The sequence below is a fragment of the Rhea pennata genome, chromosome 3 (genome assembly GCF_028389875.1).
Source record: "Rhea pennata isolate bPtePen1 chromosome 3, bPtePen1.pri, whole genome shotgun sequence".
NCBI lineage: Eukaryota > Metazoa > Chordata > Aves > Rheiformes > Rheidae > Rhea > Rhea pennata.
In genome coordinates, this window is record NC_084665.1 from 100,618,980 (window position 1) to 100,637,001 (window position 18,022).

An 18,022-nucleotide genomic window follows, 5' to 3' on the forward strand; every position below is an offset into this window, starting at 1 on the left:
CAGCAAGTGTTATAAATGTACCCATATTCATTAAGGACCAAATTTTATATCCATTTATGTCAACACAGTGCTCTAAGTAACTTCAGAGGTGAAAGCTGGGACTCTTAAATTTCATACTGTATGTATGGTTAGGAGGACAGACCAATAAGCCTGTAGACACGGGTAGAAAAGCAAAGCTCAAGGATAGAGATAAATCATACCATGGCAGCTGCAGACAAACAAGTAGGTGCTGTATGAAAACACAGACATTTGAGAAGATGGTAGATTTAGATGTAGTTCATCCAGAAATAAATTTGTCCTTTGCAATACTGAGCTATGTCATTTGTAAGAATACTGATATGTGTTCACAGTATTTAGGATTTCATGACCTTCAATATGTTAACTTTCACATATGTGTATGCCCTAACATGAAAATTCATCCACTCCAATACAATATAGTTTATGAAATTCCTGACATCTTTTTGTTCAGCTAAATCATGGAAAATTTGGCAGTCCACTTAAACTTGAATCTTTTTTTCAGACTCTTCTGTAAATTCTGTTGTGAAAATATAACATTTTTCTAATATAAGGTTTTACTCTGGAGACCTAATTGCGTAGGGTATTACTGAGGGGAGTTTCATGTCCTGTTGTGCATGTAGTCAGTAAACCTTAGCGTGCTTCCCAAAAGAAGATATATCACATTCTCTTCTAAAGTATGTGAAAATTCAAACTGAGGTTAAATGGAAGTGGGAAGCACTTGTGCAGAATTAGCAGAGCTCTGTTTTAAAGAACATTTTCCTATTCTAACACTCTGCTACTGCTGTAATAATGTTTATGCAAATTCCATTTCTAACTACAAAAAACTATATATTTGAAAATCATCTTGTTGGATTAAATTTTTATTGTTGATAATAGTTTTTACATTTTGTCAGACTTCATCATAGAAAGAACCTGACAAATTCTCAGTGTCTTAATGAATGTTTGTCAGTATTTACTTTACAAATTCCCTTAACCTTATATTCTTTTTAATCTCTGAAGCTCAATACCAGAGTTTACATTAACAGCATGCTACCCAAGTAACGATAACTATATCACAGTGTAATCTTGCTGCTCAGAGGTATGCAGTATTTCATTTCTTATTCCATTTCTGTTTCCCACATAGGGCAGAAAAAGGAAATTTCTACCTAGGGAGTTCAGCGTCATTCAACAATGATGTTACTTGCCCAGAAATCCTCTATACTAGGGAGACCATTTGTCAACCACAGTTAGCACTTAGAATTTATCAGTACCCACTTACAGAAGGAAAGGTCTCTTTCTTCTCTCTCTCTATATATATATACATTTCAAACACTAGAGTCAAGAACAGGAGGAAAGCAAATAGAAGGGGGACTTTCTTAAAAAAGAAACTTACATCTTTTATTTCTTAGGTTGTCCATGCAGCCATGAAACTGGAATTATTATTGTCCAAAGAGTGACATCCTTTATGGAAACAGAAGCATCTTTTTCACCTTGTCTTTTCTGTGTGATATTTGAATACTTTACTGTCAACAGCATAAACAATAATGAGATCTTCTGTTTCCTTCTAGTTATATGTTGCCTGTTGGCAGTCCTGGAGGTTACTGTATGATTGAAATGTCTGCAGATGGGAATCCTCCTGTACAACACAGACTCTCTCTGTCAGATCAAGCATCTCAGGTGAGTCTCCAAAACATCAAAATGTAACTATTTGCTCTGAACATTTCATCAACCTATACACTTTAATTATTCTCAAAGAAGAATAAGCATTCTAGCCTTTTTTAACAGAGTATATAGAATTTTACCATAGATATCATTATAAATACATTCTTTTCTATATGTCTTTTTACATCAAGCATCCATAATATTGCCATTGATATCTTCAGTTTACTTAACACTGAAACATCCCATTTCAGCTACTTAATGTCCATGAAAGGAACACTCATATGCCAGAGAAAAAAATAACATTAATAAAATCATTTAACAAGGCCACAGTATTATTAAAAACAAGTTCTTGTTTAGCAATAATTCTGATCACCCCTTATTTGAAATTCAGGGCAGTTATGAACCATAAGCAACTTGACATGGGATTAGTGTTGTTGCTAGGAATTCACTTCTGAACAACATTGAAAAAAATTACTCTCTCTGTTGAAACCAATGCCAGCTTTCCTAAATCCGAATTTCTCTGTTATTCCTAGTCTTTATGCTATCTCCTGTCTTTGTTCTACATTCTATCATCGCAACACAGTATTACTTCTGCAGAATACCCATTGTTTTGTGTATTTGACTATAGAATTTGAACTGTGATTGAGGCACTCAATAAGATTATTCACCAGAAGGCAGGACTGTTAACTGTAGTGACACTAATCATGATGTGCATGCAATGGGAGTTAGGAACCAATTTTCTTCCCTGTTTCTTCCCTGAAACAGTATCAAGATTTGTTCTGTCTGCTAGCAAGAACAATGTGGTATTAGATACTGCTGCACCTTAATTTTCTCTCTGTTCATAGCTTCTAGATGATCAACTTGACATTCAACTGCAGAAGGTTTTTGTCTCTTCCTTGATGTCTAGTGACCTTAACTCCCTCTGGTGGAATATAAAGTTAGCACTACTGACAGCTCCTGCAAGGAAAATCTGAGGAAAAAGCTTAACCATTAGCACCTAATCATGTCAAGAAGCCAGCAGTGCCTTACTCAAAAAATAACTTTCAGGAAACCAGCTTTGATGTCATACTCCAGGATCATAAAACACAAACTTTCTTGTGCTAATCAGGAAATGTCTTTGGTTCCAAAGAACATCCACAACTCTTCTCTGTTTCTTTTGGGGTGGATCTGCAAATGTGGTTTAGTTCATATCAGGAGTGAGTTTTTAAAGTGAATATTCTTACCATCCCCACTTACCACACTGATTCATGTTGCAAAGCAGTCTTGCAGCATGCAAACTGAATTCATTGAGAATAAAACTGTACCAAAATGTGCTTTCTATGAGTGTGCCTAATGTGCTGTAACCGCTAATGGGCATTTCATGGGACCAAATTATAATTAATCCAGAATCCCTTACATGGTGTATAATGTGAATATCAGATCCTCATGACTAATCACTCTGCTTTACAGATCTGCAACTGTTCTCCCAGAGCCTGAAATTTCTTTTCAAGTACACAAGGAAAGAAGTTCCTTTATCTCTAGAAGGCCTAATGAGGTTCTTCCTCTTACTTGCCGAGCTAATCTTCCTAACCACTCAGGCTTCAAGTGAAGAAGGACATTTTCAAATTAGTATTTGGAAAGTCTATATGCTAAGCCTGTTAGGTTATTAACAAGAATTACAACAATTCTTGCCTTTTACTTCTTTACAATATATCCTGGTTATGTCAATTTAACTCAGAATGGGACCTTCAAAGAACAAAGACTTTATTGCAGTGTACTAGCACAAATCTGAGCATCTAAAATATTATGATGAAAACTGCTGATGTGAGAGACTAAGCAGAGCCTACTGAAGTTGTTCTATGGTGCACTGGATCTGCCCCAGGTTAGTACTGTTGTGAAATAAGTCCAAGAAGTAAAAATGATTGTGTTGCAAGAGGAAGGTTGAAAACACTTTTCTTAATCATAGACTCTCTACATTCCAGTCCAGTTCTTTGCTTGATTCTTTGTAAATTCACAAGCAGAGAGAAAATGTCTGCAAATACTGCTTACAAATCTTGTCTGAAACTATGCTGGCTTGTTTGATAGGGCGTAGAGTCAAGAGATATGAAGTGAATTTGACAAGTGCTGAGCTGATGTCTTTGAATTCTTTCCACATGAGAAATCTGATTTAATTTTATCCATGCTCTAAAAGATTTAGCTTATGTCTTTCCATTCTGAATGAAGGACAGTGTAAATAGAGAAATATCTGAAGATATTCATGTTCACTGTAACTCCAGATTTCACTTGAGATTGTCAGCAATGTATCTCAAGATACAAAAGCCATACAGGAAACAGAAGAGCAAAATCATGATGTGTGAATTATAGATAAGTCAATGTGATGTTTTCCTCCTTCTGTTTCTAGATCTTCACAGTTAATACAGATGATAGTGAAGGGCTCCTAGTAATAAATTATATTTTCTTTCTGTACACGCTGTGATATATTTGTTCATCTTCTAATATGATTCTTCCTACTGACTCAGATCAACTAGATTTTGTGCGTTTCATGGTTTGTTGGTATTGTATACATTGCAGATGGAAACACGCAAAAATTATGATCTTTTCAATTCTCAGTAGCAGACATTTAGCAAAGGAAGTTAGGTTTGGTGAAAACCTGTGTTAGAGCTCCAAAAAGTCAGGCACCCAGCTTTAGAAGGGGGATTCACAGTGCTAAATGACTCACAGATCCTATACATACATCCAATGGACAAGGGTTCACCTTCTAGATCAGGTAGCACAGGAAAAACCATACTAAGCACTGTCTTTGTGGGCTAGTGTGGAATACTTGTGGATGTTTCTTTGGCACCTCTATCTACCAGGATGTTGCTAGCCATTTTGGTGATGCTAGAATTTAGTACCATTCCCTAGTACTAAGTTTCCCTTCTCCCCTGAACTTCATCTTAGCAGTCTTTTTTCTTTTCTGTCACTCATCCAAGAAATTTTAAAATCTTTATTGTGTGTTCTCTCTCTTTTGGGGCCCATAATTCCCAGATCCTAAAGAACTGCTTGATTCACAATCTATTCTTTAATCTAATCTCTAATCTCTAATCTTTATTCTCTAAATGACCAGTGTTTCTGCACCAACACTCAATCAAAAATGTGAAACTCTTGGTGTAGAATAAGGAGAACTATAAAAAACCTTACCATGCCTGTTGTGTTTAAGGCAAGGAATTCCAGTTTGTGTTTCCTGGGATGTATGTTGTATTTTACACATATGAAGATGCACACAACATGAACACAGTCTCTTTGCATGAATTAAAATAAAATAAAATAGAGAACCACATTTTAAAATATACTCTCATCAACCAAAAATCATAGTTTTTGACCAACTCAGGTAATGCCTATTCCCTTTATCTCTTGTTATTCCTCCATTGCTCACAGTTACATCGTACAATATATAAACGACATTCTTTTCTGATGTTTATTTTCTTGTTTCTGCAGATCACCTTTGGATCAATCTTCCTTGGAAATGTTCCTGTTCATGAAGAGGTTCATCGGTGTGCTGGGCAGATACATGGCTATAAAGGTTGTGTTAGAGATTTTCAAGTTAACAACAAAGAGTTGTTCATCATAGATGAGGCTCTTGGAGGAAGGAATGTTGTGAACTGCAATGTTCCAATATGTGATTATAATCCATGTCGCAATGGTGGAACCTGCATCAGGTAAGAGTTACCTTTTTTAATCACTTTATCTTCTGTTTACATGCCGGAGCTGGTAAGTTCATTCTTAATGAGAAATTATCATAATTTTCTGTATAATGAAATAATCACCTATCTTTTATCCTAGTAATGCTAAATAGAAAATGTGAGCTCTTCATGCCTAACCAGAGAGATTTAATATCTTATTTGCTTACATGAAAAGAGATATAAAAATGTAATTATATTGCCAAGGTTGCATGCATACTGGATTGCTGCCAGAATTCCTTCTTGGTCAGCTAGATCTGTTCCCACACAAGGTTTGGTGACTAAATCAGACTCTTTCTATAGATAATTTGGATAGAATCACATAAGCTCTCGCTCTGTCTAACGACTGTATATCTTAATAGGCTTTGTACCCTCAACCATCTTCATGCTGTACTCTGAGGACATAGCACAGGCTTTCATCATCATGCCATGAAAATATTAATATGGTAGTCTATGAATCAGTTTTATCATCTTCAGTGTTTATGGATAAATATTCTTAAAGAACCTTTAAAAGTTACAGTGCATCAGATCCAGAGAGGAAATGGGGTCCAAAAGAGACCTCAGCTAAAAGCACAAACTCTGGCAGTAGTGGTGGTTCAATAGTAACTTGACCATTGTCTAAAGCATTCAGCTTTTAGGAGCCAAAACATTGTTCAAAATTGATGGAATTTGTGAAGTAGCTCCCAAGTCAGTTTTGAAAAATGTATGTGGGCTTCCAGGCAAGTGCCGATCATGATATTAATCTAAAATTCTTAAAAAAAAAAAAAAAAAAAAAAAAAATGGGTCACTGTACGTTTGTTAGATTAAAGAGCCCTTGAGGTGTACTTTTCTGCTCCTCTTCTTTGATGTGAGCACACCAGGAACACCAAATGTGTTTTTGATCTTTAAGCTTTGTTTGGCTAGAGCATAAATAAGAATAATATAACTTTAAATAATTAAGAAGCACACGAGGTGCCTACCAGACTGGTGAAACTGAGTCTTTACTTGGAAGTAATGAATCTGTTTCACCTCTGTTGCTTCTTCCTATATCTCTGTCATTCCACTGCACAGGACCTGATTGGCCTGTCATATACCATTGTGGAGTATTATTTAATTTGAAGCTTGGTTCCTGAATAAGGTTATTCATGACTATTTGATCTATTTTTCTGCCTTTCTGCTTCCAAACTGATGGCCTCGGCCTATTTCAGAAAATCTTTTGTAGATACTGATCAACCTGATAGCCTTCTATGATGAGATGACTGATCTGGTACCTGAGTGGCATACAGTAGGTATTTATCCTGACTTCAGCCAAGGTTTCAACACTGTCTCCCATACAAAAAACAAAACTGTCTGAACAGACAGGCTTAAAGGGTTGTGATCAGTGCCACAAAGTGCAGCTGGTGGCTAGTCGGTGGTAATGTGCCCCAGGGGTTGATAAAGAAGGTCAGCAGCATCCTGGACTGCATTAGGAAGAGCATTGCCTCCTTCTCCTCTACTCAGCACTAGTGAGGCCACATCTGGAGTGCTGGATCCAGTTCCGGGTCCCCAGTACAGGATAGACATAGACTTACTAGACTGAGTCCAGTGAATGGCCACACAGATAATGAAGGGACTAGAGCATCTCTCTCATGAGAAGAGTCTAAGACAGCTGAGATTGTTTATCCTAGAGAAGAGAGGGCTTGTGGGGGTCTTATCAGCATTTATAAACACCAAACACCTGATGGGAGAGTGTAAAGAAGATGGAGCTAGACTCCTGCCAGTGGTGACAGGATGAGAGGCAACAGCCACAAACTGAAACACAAGAGGTGCCATCTGAACATACGAAAACATAGCTTCACTGTGGGGATGACTGAGCACTGGAACAGGTTACCCAGAGTGGTTGTGGAGTCTCCATCCTTGAAGAAATTCAGAACCTGACTGGACAGCCTGCTGTAGCTGATCTGGCTTTGAGCAGGGCAATTGGACTAGATGATTCCAGAGGTCTCTTTGAATCACAATGATTTTATTATTCTATAAGGGCTCTTCTGTCCCAATAACTGTGTATGGACCTACTCTGAAGCATCCCAGCTTGCTCAAATGCAAGTTAAAGTTACATGTCCACATGTTCAAATTGAAGATGGCAAGGTTAGCCAATATCTTGCCAGCAATTACAGAAAGATAACAGTTCACATGTCAGTCTGTAGTTTGCTTGTTTTCATATGTCTGTATGTATATTCTTCAGTCAGTTCACAAACTGTTCATATTCAGTGACCTTCACCATATTATGAATATACAGATGCCGTATTTCACATCCAAGTTGTACAACTCTGACTTCATACAGTTTACCTGCCAGAAGAAGAGCTGCTTTTTCAGAGACTGATCATTCCTCTAGCTGTCAAGATTGCCAACAAAAACTATCGCAACAGATTTATCTCACAGGATTTGGAAGGCCTATTTGGATAGGTTACTAGCAAATGATCTTTGAAGGAACAATTCCTGCACCCCGAGGTCCTGGAGCTTTATTTTGTTCACAGCATGTGAAAGATTCTCCTTCCTAGAGAAGGTTACATATCTAGGGGTGCACAGTTCCATTGCCATATACCATATAAACAGTAAAGGGAAAACTTCTGCTTCACTGAGACGTGCTGAAACTTAGCCAGGTGACATCTACAAGAATCACTTCTTGTAAGTCATCTACTTACCTTCTCCAGTTTCTTTGTAGAGGAATTAAACAGAGTTACAAGTTGGGAGGTCAATTTGCCTATGCCAGCAGGCATTTTACAGGAGTACTGGGAAGCATTTTACACAAATTCTGCCTGGCAGAAAGTCAGGATTTGAATCCCCTTTATGCTTCATCTGCAATCCCCTCAATATGCTTCAGTTTGCTGCATACAGTTCCTTCTGTCACTGATTTGACCAGAGTGAGGAGATTTGGAAATACAATGATTTGCATACCTCCAGATCAGCCATGGCAGGTCTATTTCCAAAACCTCTTTCATCTGGACCTGAATATTCCACAGAATTTCATTCTTCTTCTGAATCTCTGCCTCAAGACTTATGTTAAGTGCTTCATCTCTCCATCTCCCAAAAGGAATGATGAGTTATTCTTTCCTGTAGACTATTCTTGTCCTTCTCTGGTCCAGGTAATTCTTACCAACAGTAGGAATTCATTTAGCAAATGGGTATACTCTGACAAATTCTATTTAGAAATAGGACTAATTTTAAAGTGTGTTGTGCTCATTGTCTCCTTCTTCCTTCAATACTTTGATTACAGACATCTTCCGATACCTCTTAGAGCTGAAATACACAAGTGTTTCCCTTAGCTCTGCAATAGTTTACTTGTTGCTTTATCGTAGCAGCTAGCTAATGAACCTAGTTGCTCATGAACCAGTACTGATTCACACTGTGTTGTGTATGGAGCAAGAAGAATTGAAAAGCCAGAGAGGGAAACTTTCCAGTCTTCAGCCCTCCCACTGTTCAGGTAGTGCATGTGGACTGTACATCTTTTTTATTTTCAGGTAATGATTTTATTTTCATGCAGCCAATGGTAGTGATAAATAACCTAGTATTTAAAATACTGTCATCTACGCTTTTAATTATATCTATTTGCTTATTTATTAGTAGAAAAAAATTGAGTTGTATTGAAAATTAATTTTTGTCAGGTGAAATAAGAGCTTTTACAAGATTGCTATTGGCTTGCTTAAGAATTTACCAGTTATTTCACTTACACAACTAAGTGCCAAAACCAGATTTTTTTCATTGCATGTTATTCTTTGTGTGCTGGACAATCAGTTAGAGCTTTTGCCTCCCAAAGACCATGAAGGGAAATAGCTGTGTTTTGTAATGAGCACTGGAGCTTGTCAACATGCACTGCTGTGCTTAGACAGATGTGTCTCACATATGAAACATTAATTACAGTTATACTTAATATTATTTGCCTTTTCTCTATACCAGAATATAAAAATGCTATTATAGTGCTCACCCTATTAATTACCATAATTTTGCAGAAGAAATTTATTTTGAAAAGCAAAATGTGGTCCTCTCTGTAATTTCCATAGTAAAAGATAGGGATTTATATGATTCAAATGTCTAGGCACTGCATGGGCCAGCTGCTCCCTGGGATCTGGGGGCTGGTAGCATGGTTGCCAGGGCCTGTCCCACTACCCCATGAGGGAGTAGGGCAGCCAAGGGCAGTTCTAGGTTTCAGGATCCTCCATGGGGATGGGGCCAGACTGGGCAATCAGCCCATGGCCAGGGTCCAGATCTGCAGGGCCTGTGGCTGAGTGTAAGCATGACTGTGCCAGCACAGGAAAAAGAGTCTTCTATAACCTATCTCAGGCCAGGATTGACATCCCAGAGGTGGGCTGAAATGATGTCCTTTGCCCATGGGTAGGAGTGAGGAAAGGCCCCTAGTGGGAGTAGGGCAGGATAGTGTTCTAGTAGTGTCATCAGGGCCCTGATATAGAGAAGTATTCTGTCAGTAGATGTTAACAAATCAACAAAGAAGAAAGTCAAAAGTCAAACACTTTGGCTTTAAATAGAATGGCTACAGCAAAAGATGAAGTATGCTTTAAGGGATTTTTAACATCTTGTGTTAGTGGGAGCTGAGGGAATTAAAATCAGTAACCAGGTGTTGCCACAAATATTCATTTACAAAAACCTCAGTTAAGCAATAAGTCTTCTCTTTGGTAGAAGAGTAAGCAGGAGCATAGCAGACATACCAGAACTTCAAAATCATGGTGTCTCTGCAGATGAATAGGCAGGAGATACTCAAATAACTTCAATATGAGAGAAAATAATTCAGACTACATAACATCGTTGCAAAATAAGGCTGGGACTCCTAAAGGTCATCCTCCAAAAAGGATCAGTTATATCTTTCTTACTATACTTTGTCTAGCTTGTTTTTAAATACCTCTCATAATTGAATCTCTACTGTCTTTCTGGAAAATCTGTTCCAGAGCTTCAATATCTTACTGACAGTGAGGATTTCCTAACATCTAATTTTAATCTTTCATGCTGTAATTTAAGCCCACTGCTTCATAATACTCACACAGAATAGTGAAATTTTCCTTTTTCTTTTCAGTAGTGTTCTATATCCTTGAAAACTGTTTTTATGTCACTGCTCCCCCTCTTTTTTTTTTTTTTTTTAGTAGGATAACAGTATGAGCAAGTGTATACTTTCACATGAGATGTTTTAATTATAAATATCCAACTGGGTGAAAAGATGTGGGGAAAATTAGCTAATTAATGCAGATTGTCAGAGAAAAATGAACATCTCAGACCATACTTTCCTCATGGCATTACTAGATGCTTAAAGCTTAGCTGCAGAAGTTTTGGTGTGGGTTTTTTTTGTATATTTAACTGTAAGGTCCATGCAGCAAAGCAGTTTTTCAGTTGCCCTATGAAATAACCCAAAAGAGAAAGGTGATCATTCTATTGACCACCATCTAATACTAAATGACACGTTGTGACACACAAGCTGTGTCATCACATTGAGATACAGAAAAACTTCTCAATTGCCAAAAGAGGTTACGCTCCCCAAACATATCCCCACCTCATGTTAGTTAGAATAAGACCTGGATAAGTTCCCTGCCTCCATAAGCACCTTAGTGTTTGGGAACTGAGAAGGACTGGAAGGGGAACATGGCAGGCTATGGCCAGATTGTCAGTCTGAACAGCTGGGGACCAGTAAACCAACTATGTCATGACAGTTTTCTGTTGCACCAGTTACATGCATCAGTAGGACGAAATGGCATATAAAGACACAAGCCTATATGCTTTTAACATTTTGAAAGCAAACTTTAAGCCTTATATTTTATCTGTTTTGGATTATTAGTGTCTGTAGTCCCATCTTCTAAATATATCACTTTTATGTAAATTAAAGAGAAAAATTTAATATAAGGTGCACTGAAGAGGTAACTTCAGGATTCAATTTATAAATAAGGTGCCTTCTTCCTGAAAAATCTTTACTTTTCCAAAATTCATCCTAATTGGCTTGTGATTAGAAAGTAACAAAATAATTTATGTAGGCTTAAGTGATCTTTGCCTTTGATGTAGTGGTTTTGTAGTACTGGATGTGAAAAGAGAATTTGACCTACCATATTTTTAATACATTTTTTAAAACATAAATCACAGACATTTTTAACAAATACTAGAATGCATTCTGTATTTATAAGTAATCAAATCAATTTATAATAATATTAGAGTATCATCAATTATATATTAAATACAATCACTACTTTGCATTAGTGTGAAAGTAATGAATGCATCGTATTGTGGACTTTGAAACTCTTGTTCTTTTCATTATTTTCAAGTTATGCTTGTGTAAGAGCCCTTCCCCTCCTTTTCTGGTGAACAGTAAGTGTTACCTATATGCAGTTTGTGTTTTGACTAGAAATCCTGCTGTGCATAGAACAAAAGCCATTCTGAATAAACAGTTTTTATTTAAATCTATGCTATATCAGATGAGTGGTTTAGCACAAATCAAAATTTCTAATTCTTTACATGACTTATTTTATTAGTTTTTTAAAACAAATTAATTTATTTGTAAATGTTCTATTGCTTTTAGAAGCACTTCTGCAAGCTCATCTCTTTTACTGCATTTTAAATCTATGTTAAATGTAGAATTATAGAGACTGGTTAATTTCAGAGGCAAAATGACAACTATGTTTAGTAAATTTAGGACATCAGTGTAAAATAGTTCTATGACAAATTTTGAGAATTCAGAGTTTGTGGGATTGTAAATATATGTTTGGAAAGGGCATGGAAAGATCAACCCAGAAAACTCTTAGTATTCTATGTAGCCCCCAGTTCATAAGAGCCAGATGTTGCAAAACAAGCTTAGTGTTAATTAAAAAGACACATCTGGGTGAGAGAAATAAACTTATAAAATTACTTCACCAATGATTTGACAGTTAAGTCAGCCACAAACCTAGTTGCAATTGATTAATATGTTTGTTTTAAATTATATAAAGACTCAGGAAAATGTAGGTCTAGACAAGCTTAGCTTTATAGTGCAGAGTACAATTTGAAAGTTAATTGCTCCCACAAACAATTATGTTTCCAATGTCTCAAACTATTCTTACAGCAATTATTCTTACTGTTTTTGTTCCCCACGTATTGGTACAGCAGATGGGTCCATTAATGTTAATCAATTAGCTAAGACTGAAAATCAAACTCAATTAGCAATAAATTTCAATAGAGATATACTTATCTTCAGATTTTAGCCCCCATGAATGCCATAATTATCAAAAATCCTTGAAGAATGCAATTTTTCAAGGATGATCTTCTGATATTTTAGGAAATATCTCCCTAGAAATCTAGGTCTCATTTGGAAGGTGCATTACAACTACAAATAGGAAAAGCCATATTTTAGATCATATTTCAGCAACCATTTTCTGTATGTTAGAGGACTGTACAATTCTTCATAAACCTCAAAAAACTGATATGCCAAACAAAAAATTAAATCCCAACTGTTTCCTAAAGTCCATCTGATAAGAATTTGAAAGCTTTTTTAAAGTTAAAAGAAGAGTTTTAAGTGAGCTTTTTTCTAAGTAAGAGGAAATATTTTAGTGGAACTAAGTGATAGAATTCCATATATTGCATATATTGAAGAGGCCAGGTAAAATAACTTAACAAATTTCCTGGTCTCTTTTCAGCATATGTCTTTGGTTTTAATGAAAATAAACAGTAGAAAAAGTAGTTGTGACTTTGACTGCTTTTAGAAACAAGAGAAGCTCAAACCGAAGTCTCATGGAGGCTCTTAAATGGTACTTTGAGATTTTTTACATCTCATTTTCCATTTCAAAGGGCAGTGATGGTGTATTTTTCCTAGATCATGTGCCAGAAATACTTAATAATGCTTTTTTGTGCTCATAACCTAGAAATGCTTTTCAAGTCTGGTCTGTCTTGAAGGAATTCATCTGAGGATAGGGTTTTACCCTTTTTTTAATCCTTTTCTTCCTCTCCTAGCACAGAGCTGCTTCTTGAGTAAATCTGTCAATGCTAAAGATGTTCACATCTTTTATAACTCCAGCAGCTGCTGGTAGCATTTTTGGAACTGCTGGTATTATTATACTAGTTTATGTTCAGACAGAACTTCCTGTGTTTCAGTGTGTACCCGTTGCTTCTTGTCCTGTCACTGGACACCGTTGAGAAGAATCTGGATCCATCTTCTTCGTGCCCTTCCATCAATAATTTATAAAAATTCCATAAATAGTTTATAAAAACTGATTAGATCCCTACAACCTTGCCTTCTCCAGGGTAAACAATCCCAGCTGCCTCAGACTCTCACTGTAAGAGAGATGCTCCAGTACCACCATCATCTTTGCTGCTGCACTCACTCCAGTAAGTCCATGTCTCCCCTGTACAGGGGGAGCCCAGAGCTGGACACAGTACTCCAGATGCGGCCTCACCAGGGCTGAGTGGAGGGGAAGGATCACTTCCTCCCTCAACCTGCTGGCAACACTCTTCCTAATGCAGCCCTGGATGCTGTTGACTTTCTTTGCCACATGGGGAATTGCTGGCCCATGTTCGACCTAGTGTCCACCGGAACCCCCAGGTCCTTCTGTCCTTCCCTGCCAAGCTGCTTTCCAGGCAGTCAGCCTCCAACCTGTCCTCATGCCTGAGGTTATTTCCCCTAGGACCAGGACTTGGCACTTCCCTTTTTGTTGAACTTCACGAGGTTCCTCTCTGCCCATTTCTCCAGCCTGTCAAGGTCCTTCTAATGACAGCACAGCTATAGATCAATTATGATCAAAGGATAAATCTTTTTGTATTATTTTTAATTTAGACAGTTCAGTAGTGGTTTTATTAATAAAGACTGTGGAAAAATCAAATTTTTTGCATTCTCAGATCTGTAAATTTGATATTCAATTACTATGAAAAGGCAGATAGCAACATGCTGAAAACAGAACAAGCAGGAAAAACAAGGGTCCAAGTATAAATAGGATTTTAAATTCCTGACTCTTTAGATAATGTGCAAGGTGTGCACAAAATTCATTAAAAGTGATGTTTTTACATCATGTCAATTCAGTTGTACCTAAAGCAGAAAAGCTGCCATGGCTCAAATTTTAGTGTAGGTTTTGAAATACCAGTATGTGCCATTTTAACACCAGTCATCCTAGAATGATTTGAATCAACCCCCAGAAAGAATGTGCAACATAATTTTTGAAAATACTGCACAACCAAATCATCATTTATGACAGCATTTTTTCCAAAAGGAGGCAACTTTAAAACACCAAATCACCAAAAAGAATTTACTATGATCCTTATCTAAGACTAGTGGGATGTTTAAAAGTATATAAAAATACCCCAAACACTATGAATACATATTTATCTAACTGGAAAAGTAGTGCAAGGATATATATGAGAGTTTAATTCTCAATAATATTCTAGGGACCTTTGTTCTGCTTTAGGTACAAATCCTGACAAATAGTACAGTTGTAAGTATTATATGTTGTATCATATATGGTATGTATATGTAAAATGATAAGTATGCCATATTCTTTATACTAATGGTCTTCAAAATTCTACAGAGAGAATCCTTTCAGTGAAATGTTTAAGTTTCCTTAGGGAATCATTATATGCTCTAGTTGTTTATTGGAAGATATTACAATAAAATAATAAGATTAGTACTGCAGAAAATAAATAATGTACTATATGTAATATATTTTATTACTGTTATTCCTTTACTCATAACCTAATGCATACACCTACCTACTCATGATAGATTTACAGACTTCTAACAGCCAAAATCAAATAAGAGAGAAAAAGACGATGAAATTGCAGACCTGACTAGCATGGTTGACTGGAGATTTAATGGGGGATAACATCCTTGTTCTGATTCCCTAATTTGGGGAGCTTCTTACTGAAAGGTAGAGTGATGTTCATCTCAGGTCACCTTACCGAACAGATTTCAATTTTGGGTTAGAGAATCCTTCTTAACCTGTGAGATCTTATTGAATAGAGGACTGAAAAGCACGTGGTTAATATTCAACCTAAATTTGGAAAGTATGGATATGAGATGTCATCTTGGTACAGATGGTTACTTTGTTACTAGATTTCTTTCTGCTGCTTTATTCTCATCTCAGTAACAGCAATTGTTCACTTTTTAGTGAACTGGAATTCTGCTTTTAGAAAGATAGAAAACTGGAATTTTGCTTTTTGGATTTAGTAAGAACATCCAACTTTATGACTATGAATACAGCTAAGTACAAAGAATGGTAAACATATAATCACATTTCTCTGTGTTCTTGTCCACATATGAATGTCATGATATGTGTTCATGCATACAATTCATTTAAATTAAGCTTCTCCTGGCTAGCCAAACCTAGCTAAAAGTTAACTTTGAGGAAGGAGAAAAGGCAGAAATAGGGAATGTCCTACCCATACCCAGAGCATCCACAGGAGTCCAGCTAAATATTCAAAGGCAAAGATAACCTGACTACTTCCTCATTTCTTTCTCACTACCTGCTGTTGTGGGTCAATACATCCAGTGTCTGCAGATAGTCTGCCCCACAACTGGGTCTGATTACTTCAGATTAAATTACAATCCTACAAATTTTAATGGAAGGAAATGATTTTCTTACTAGCGAGCGTCTACTGAATATATATATAACTCTTAAGTGAAGGGACACATAAAAGATAAATCTGTTATATTTAAAGAATCTAGAAAGTTAAGGTGAACTATCAGGTGTCTTGCTAGAGAACTTTGTGCATCTCTCTTCAAAAAAGACTGACTTGGACAAAAATGTATGTAGCATGACTGCTCTTAAAAATTGATTCTCTCTAATTTAAAATACTTTAGGAGATACAAGGAGAAAGGGTCCCTAAAACCACAAAACACATTTTTCCTTCACCAGGCCTTCATTATGAAACCCTGAATCATAGTAGAAGCAGGCAGCACAAAGATTAATATCGATCCATTGAGATCTTCCATAATCCAAATAAACTCTAGGCTAGGCTCTAGACTACCTGTGGTATGATAAAAAACATTTCACAGCAGCACTCTGGGAGCTGTTATCATTATTTCTGGTAGTGGTATCTCAGTTACCTATTATCCAGTATCTGTACTGTTTGGTTACCTGACTAGAATACTGTATAACTAAGCAAAAAGTCCTGCACAGATTTAAAAGGCTTAATGTTTCCTTTAGGGACAGACTTATCATTTTAATAGTTTTAAATGTATTATTACCAAGCTTCTTAGCTGTACCCAGTTTAAATGCACTCTTTGGTTGCTCATAAGAATACGTCTGGAATTGCCTCATCTCTACTTCAGGATCTGATACTACTTTGAAATGATCAGTTAAAGGTCAAGAGTCAAGGGATACTGGTTCTCTTGTATGTAATCATATTGGCCACCTTCTCAGTAGGCCCATCAATACCTTTAGCCTTATTGTGTACTTTGGAAACTTCATCTGGCTTGGAGGCTAGTGGGTGCACTAGATTTATTCTCCCATTGCCTTAGTAAAGAGTTTTACAGTCATGTAAGAAAAATCATGTTGCTCTGAAGGGATGTTACATAGAAGACTGATCATGCTGGTTCTTCCTATCGTCTTCTAATGCTATTGTGATATTGGCTATATGAAATAGTCATGTGAGTTTTCAAACATCTTCCTCGTTTCTGTACTTGGACCATTTAAATATTTATTAATGGGGAGCTTTTTAAGTTAATCAAATTACTTTATTTTGGTGTGTACATGAAAGAAAACAGAACTGCTAGCAGCCTTGCACACTCATGTCTGCATATGTTGTAACAGAAATGAAATAAAGTTCTGAAAACATCCAGCAGAAAGGAACACCTCAGGAATCCCTGAAGGTGAAACGTACCGGACAGAAAACAGTTCCTCAGTATCAAGAGTGTTGCTTTAAACAATTATTTGAATTGCCAGGAAAAGGCCTCCTCTGTGCAGCTCTGTTATTTACATTAGTGATCTCTCTCTACATCCCCTTAAAAATTTCCTTAAGATTGTGGGGAGGTATGTAAACCTTCAATTCCAGATGCTCTTTTCATGACATACATCTCCTTACAATTCATATTTCTAAACATCCTTTGAAGCTGCTGATAGGGCATGAAGTTTCCTAACTCAGTTACTATGTCATCTTTTTTGCTATAATTATCAGGAATCAATAAACTGTGAGTTACATATCTGATGGGAACACATATACGAACATATGCATGTGTCTATACACTCAAAATATTTAATTAGCATACAATAGCTACAGTCTTCTATATGTATTGTTCATTTATTCTGAATAACTCCATTATACTATGGAGTTTTATAATATATTGTTGGCACATGTACTAAATGCAACAGAATATACTCTGTATCGCCCCCCACTCATGAGAGAACACTGAAGAAATAGGTAAAATCCCTCCAAATCACTGCTGATAGTAAGAAGATGAACTTGAGTACAGTTAGGGATGAATACTAATGATGAAATATAAAGGAACAGCATTCCTTCAAGATTCACAGTTGCTACCCTATAAATAAACACTCTTTCTGTTTTTCTTATGGGCTTCTTAGCCCGGCAGCTATTCAAACTTTAATTTAATTATTTTCCTGAGAATCATCCAGAATGCATTTGTAATAAAATTGAAATACATAGAATAGGGAGAAAACTCACTGTAGAATAGGCAGAAAGATGTTAGAAGACAGTATGGCATCAATGACATAGATGTTCAATCTGAAAAGGTCTTCCTAAGA

At 36.5% G+C, this 18,022-nt stretch overlaps 1 protein-coding gene across 1 annotated transcript in view; it reads left to right on the forward strand.

The window, feature by feature from the left end:
* Positions 1 to 18,022, forward strand: part of EYS (eyes shut homolog) — an 872,934-nt gene that overhangs the window by 753,611 nt on the left and 101,301 nt on the right. The window contains exons 41-42 of the mRNA XM_062573097.1: positions 1,566 to 1,674; positions 5,116 to 5,336. Coding sequence (XP_062429081.1) covers positions 1,566 to 1,674; positions 5,116 to 5,336 — 330 coding nt within the window. The remainder of the gene's footprint in view (positions 1 to 1,565; positions 1,675 to 5,115; positions 5,337 to 18,022) is intronic.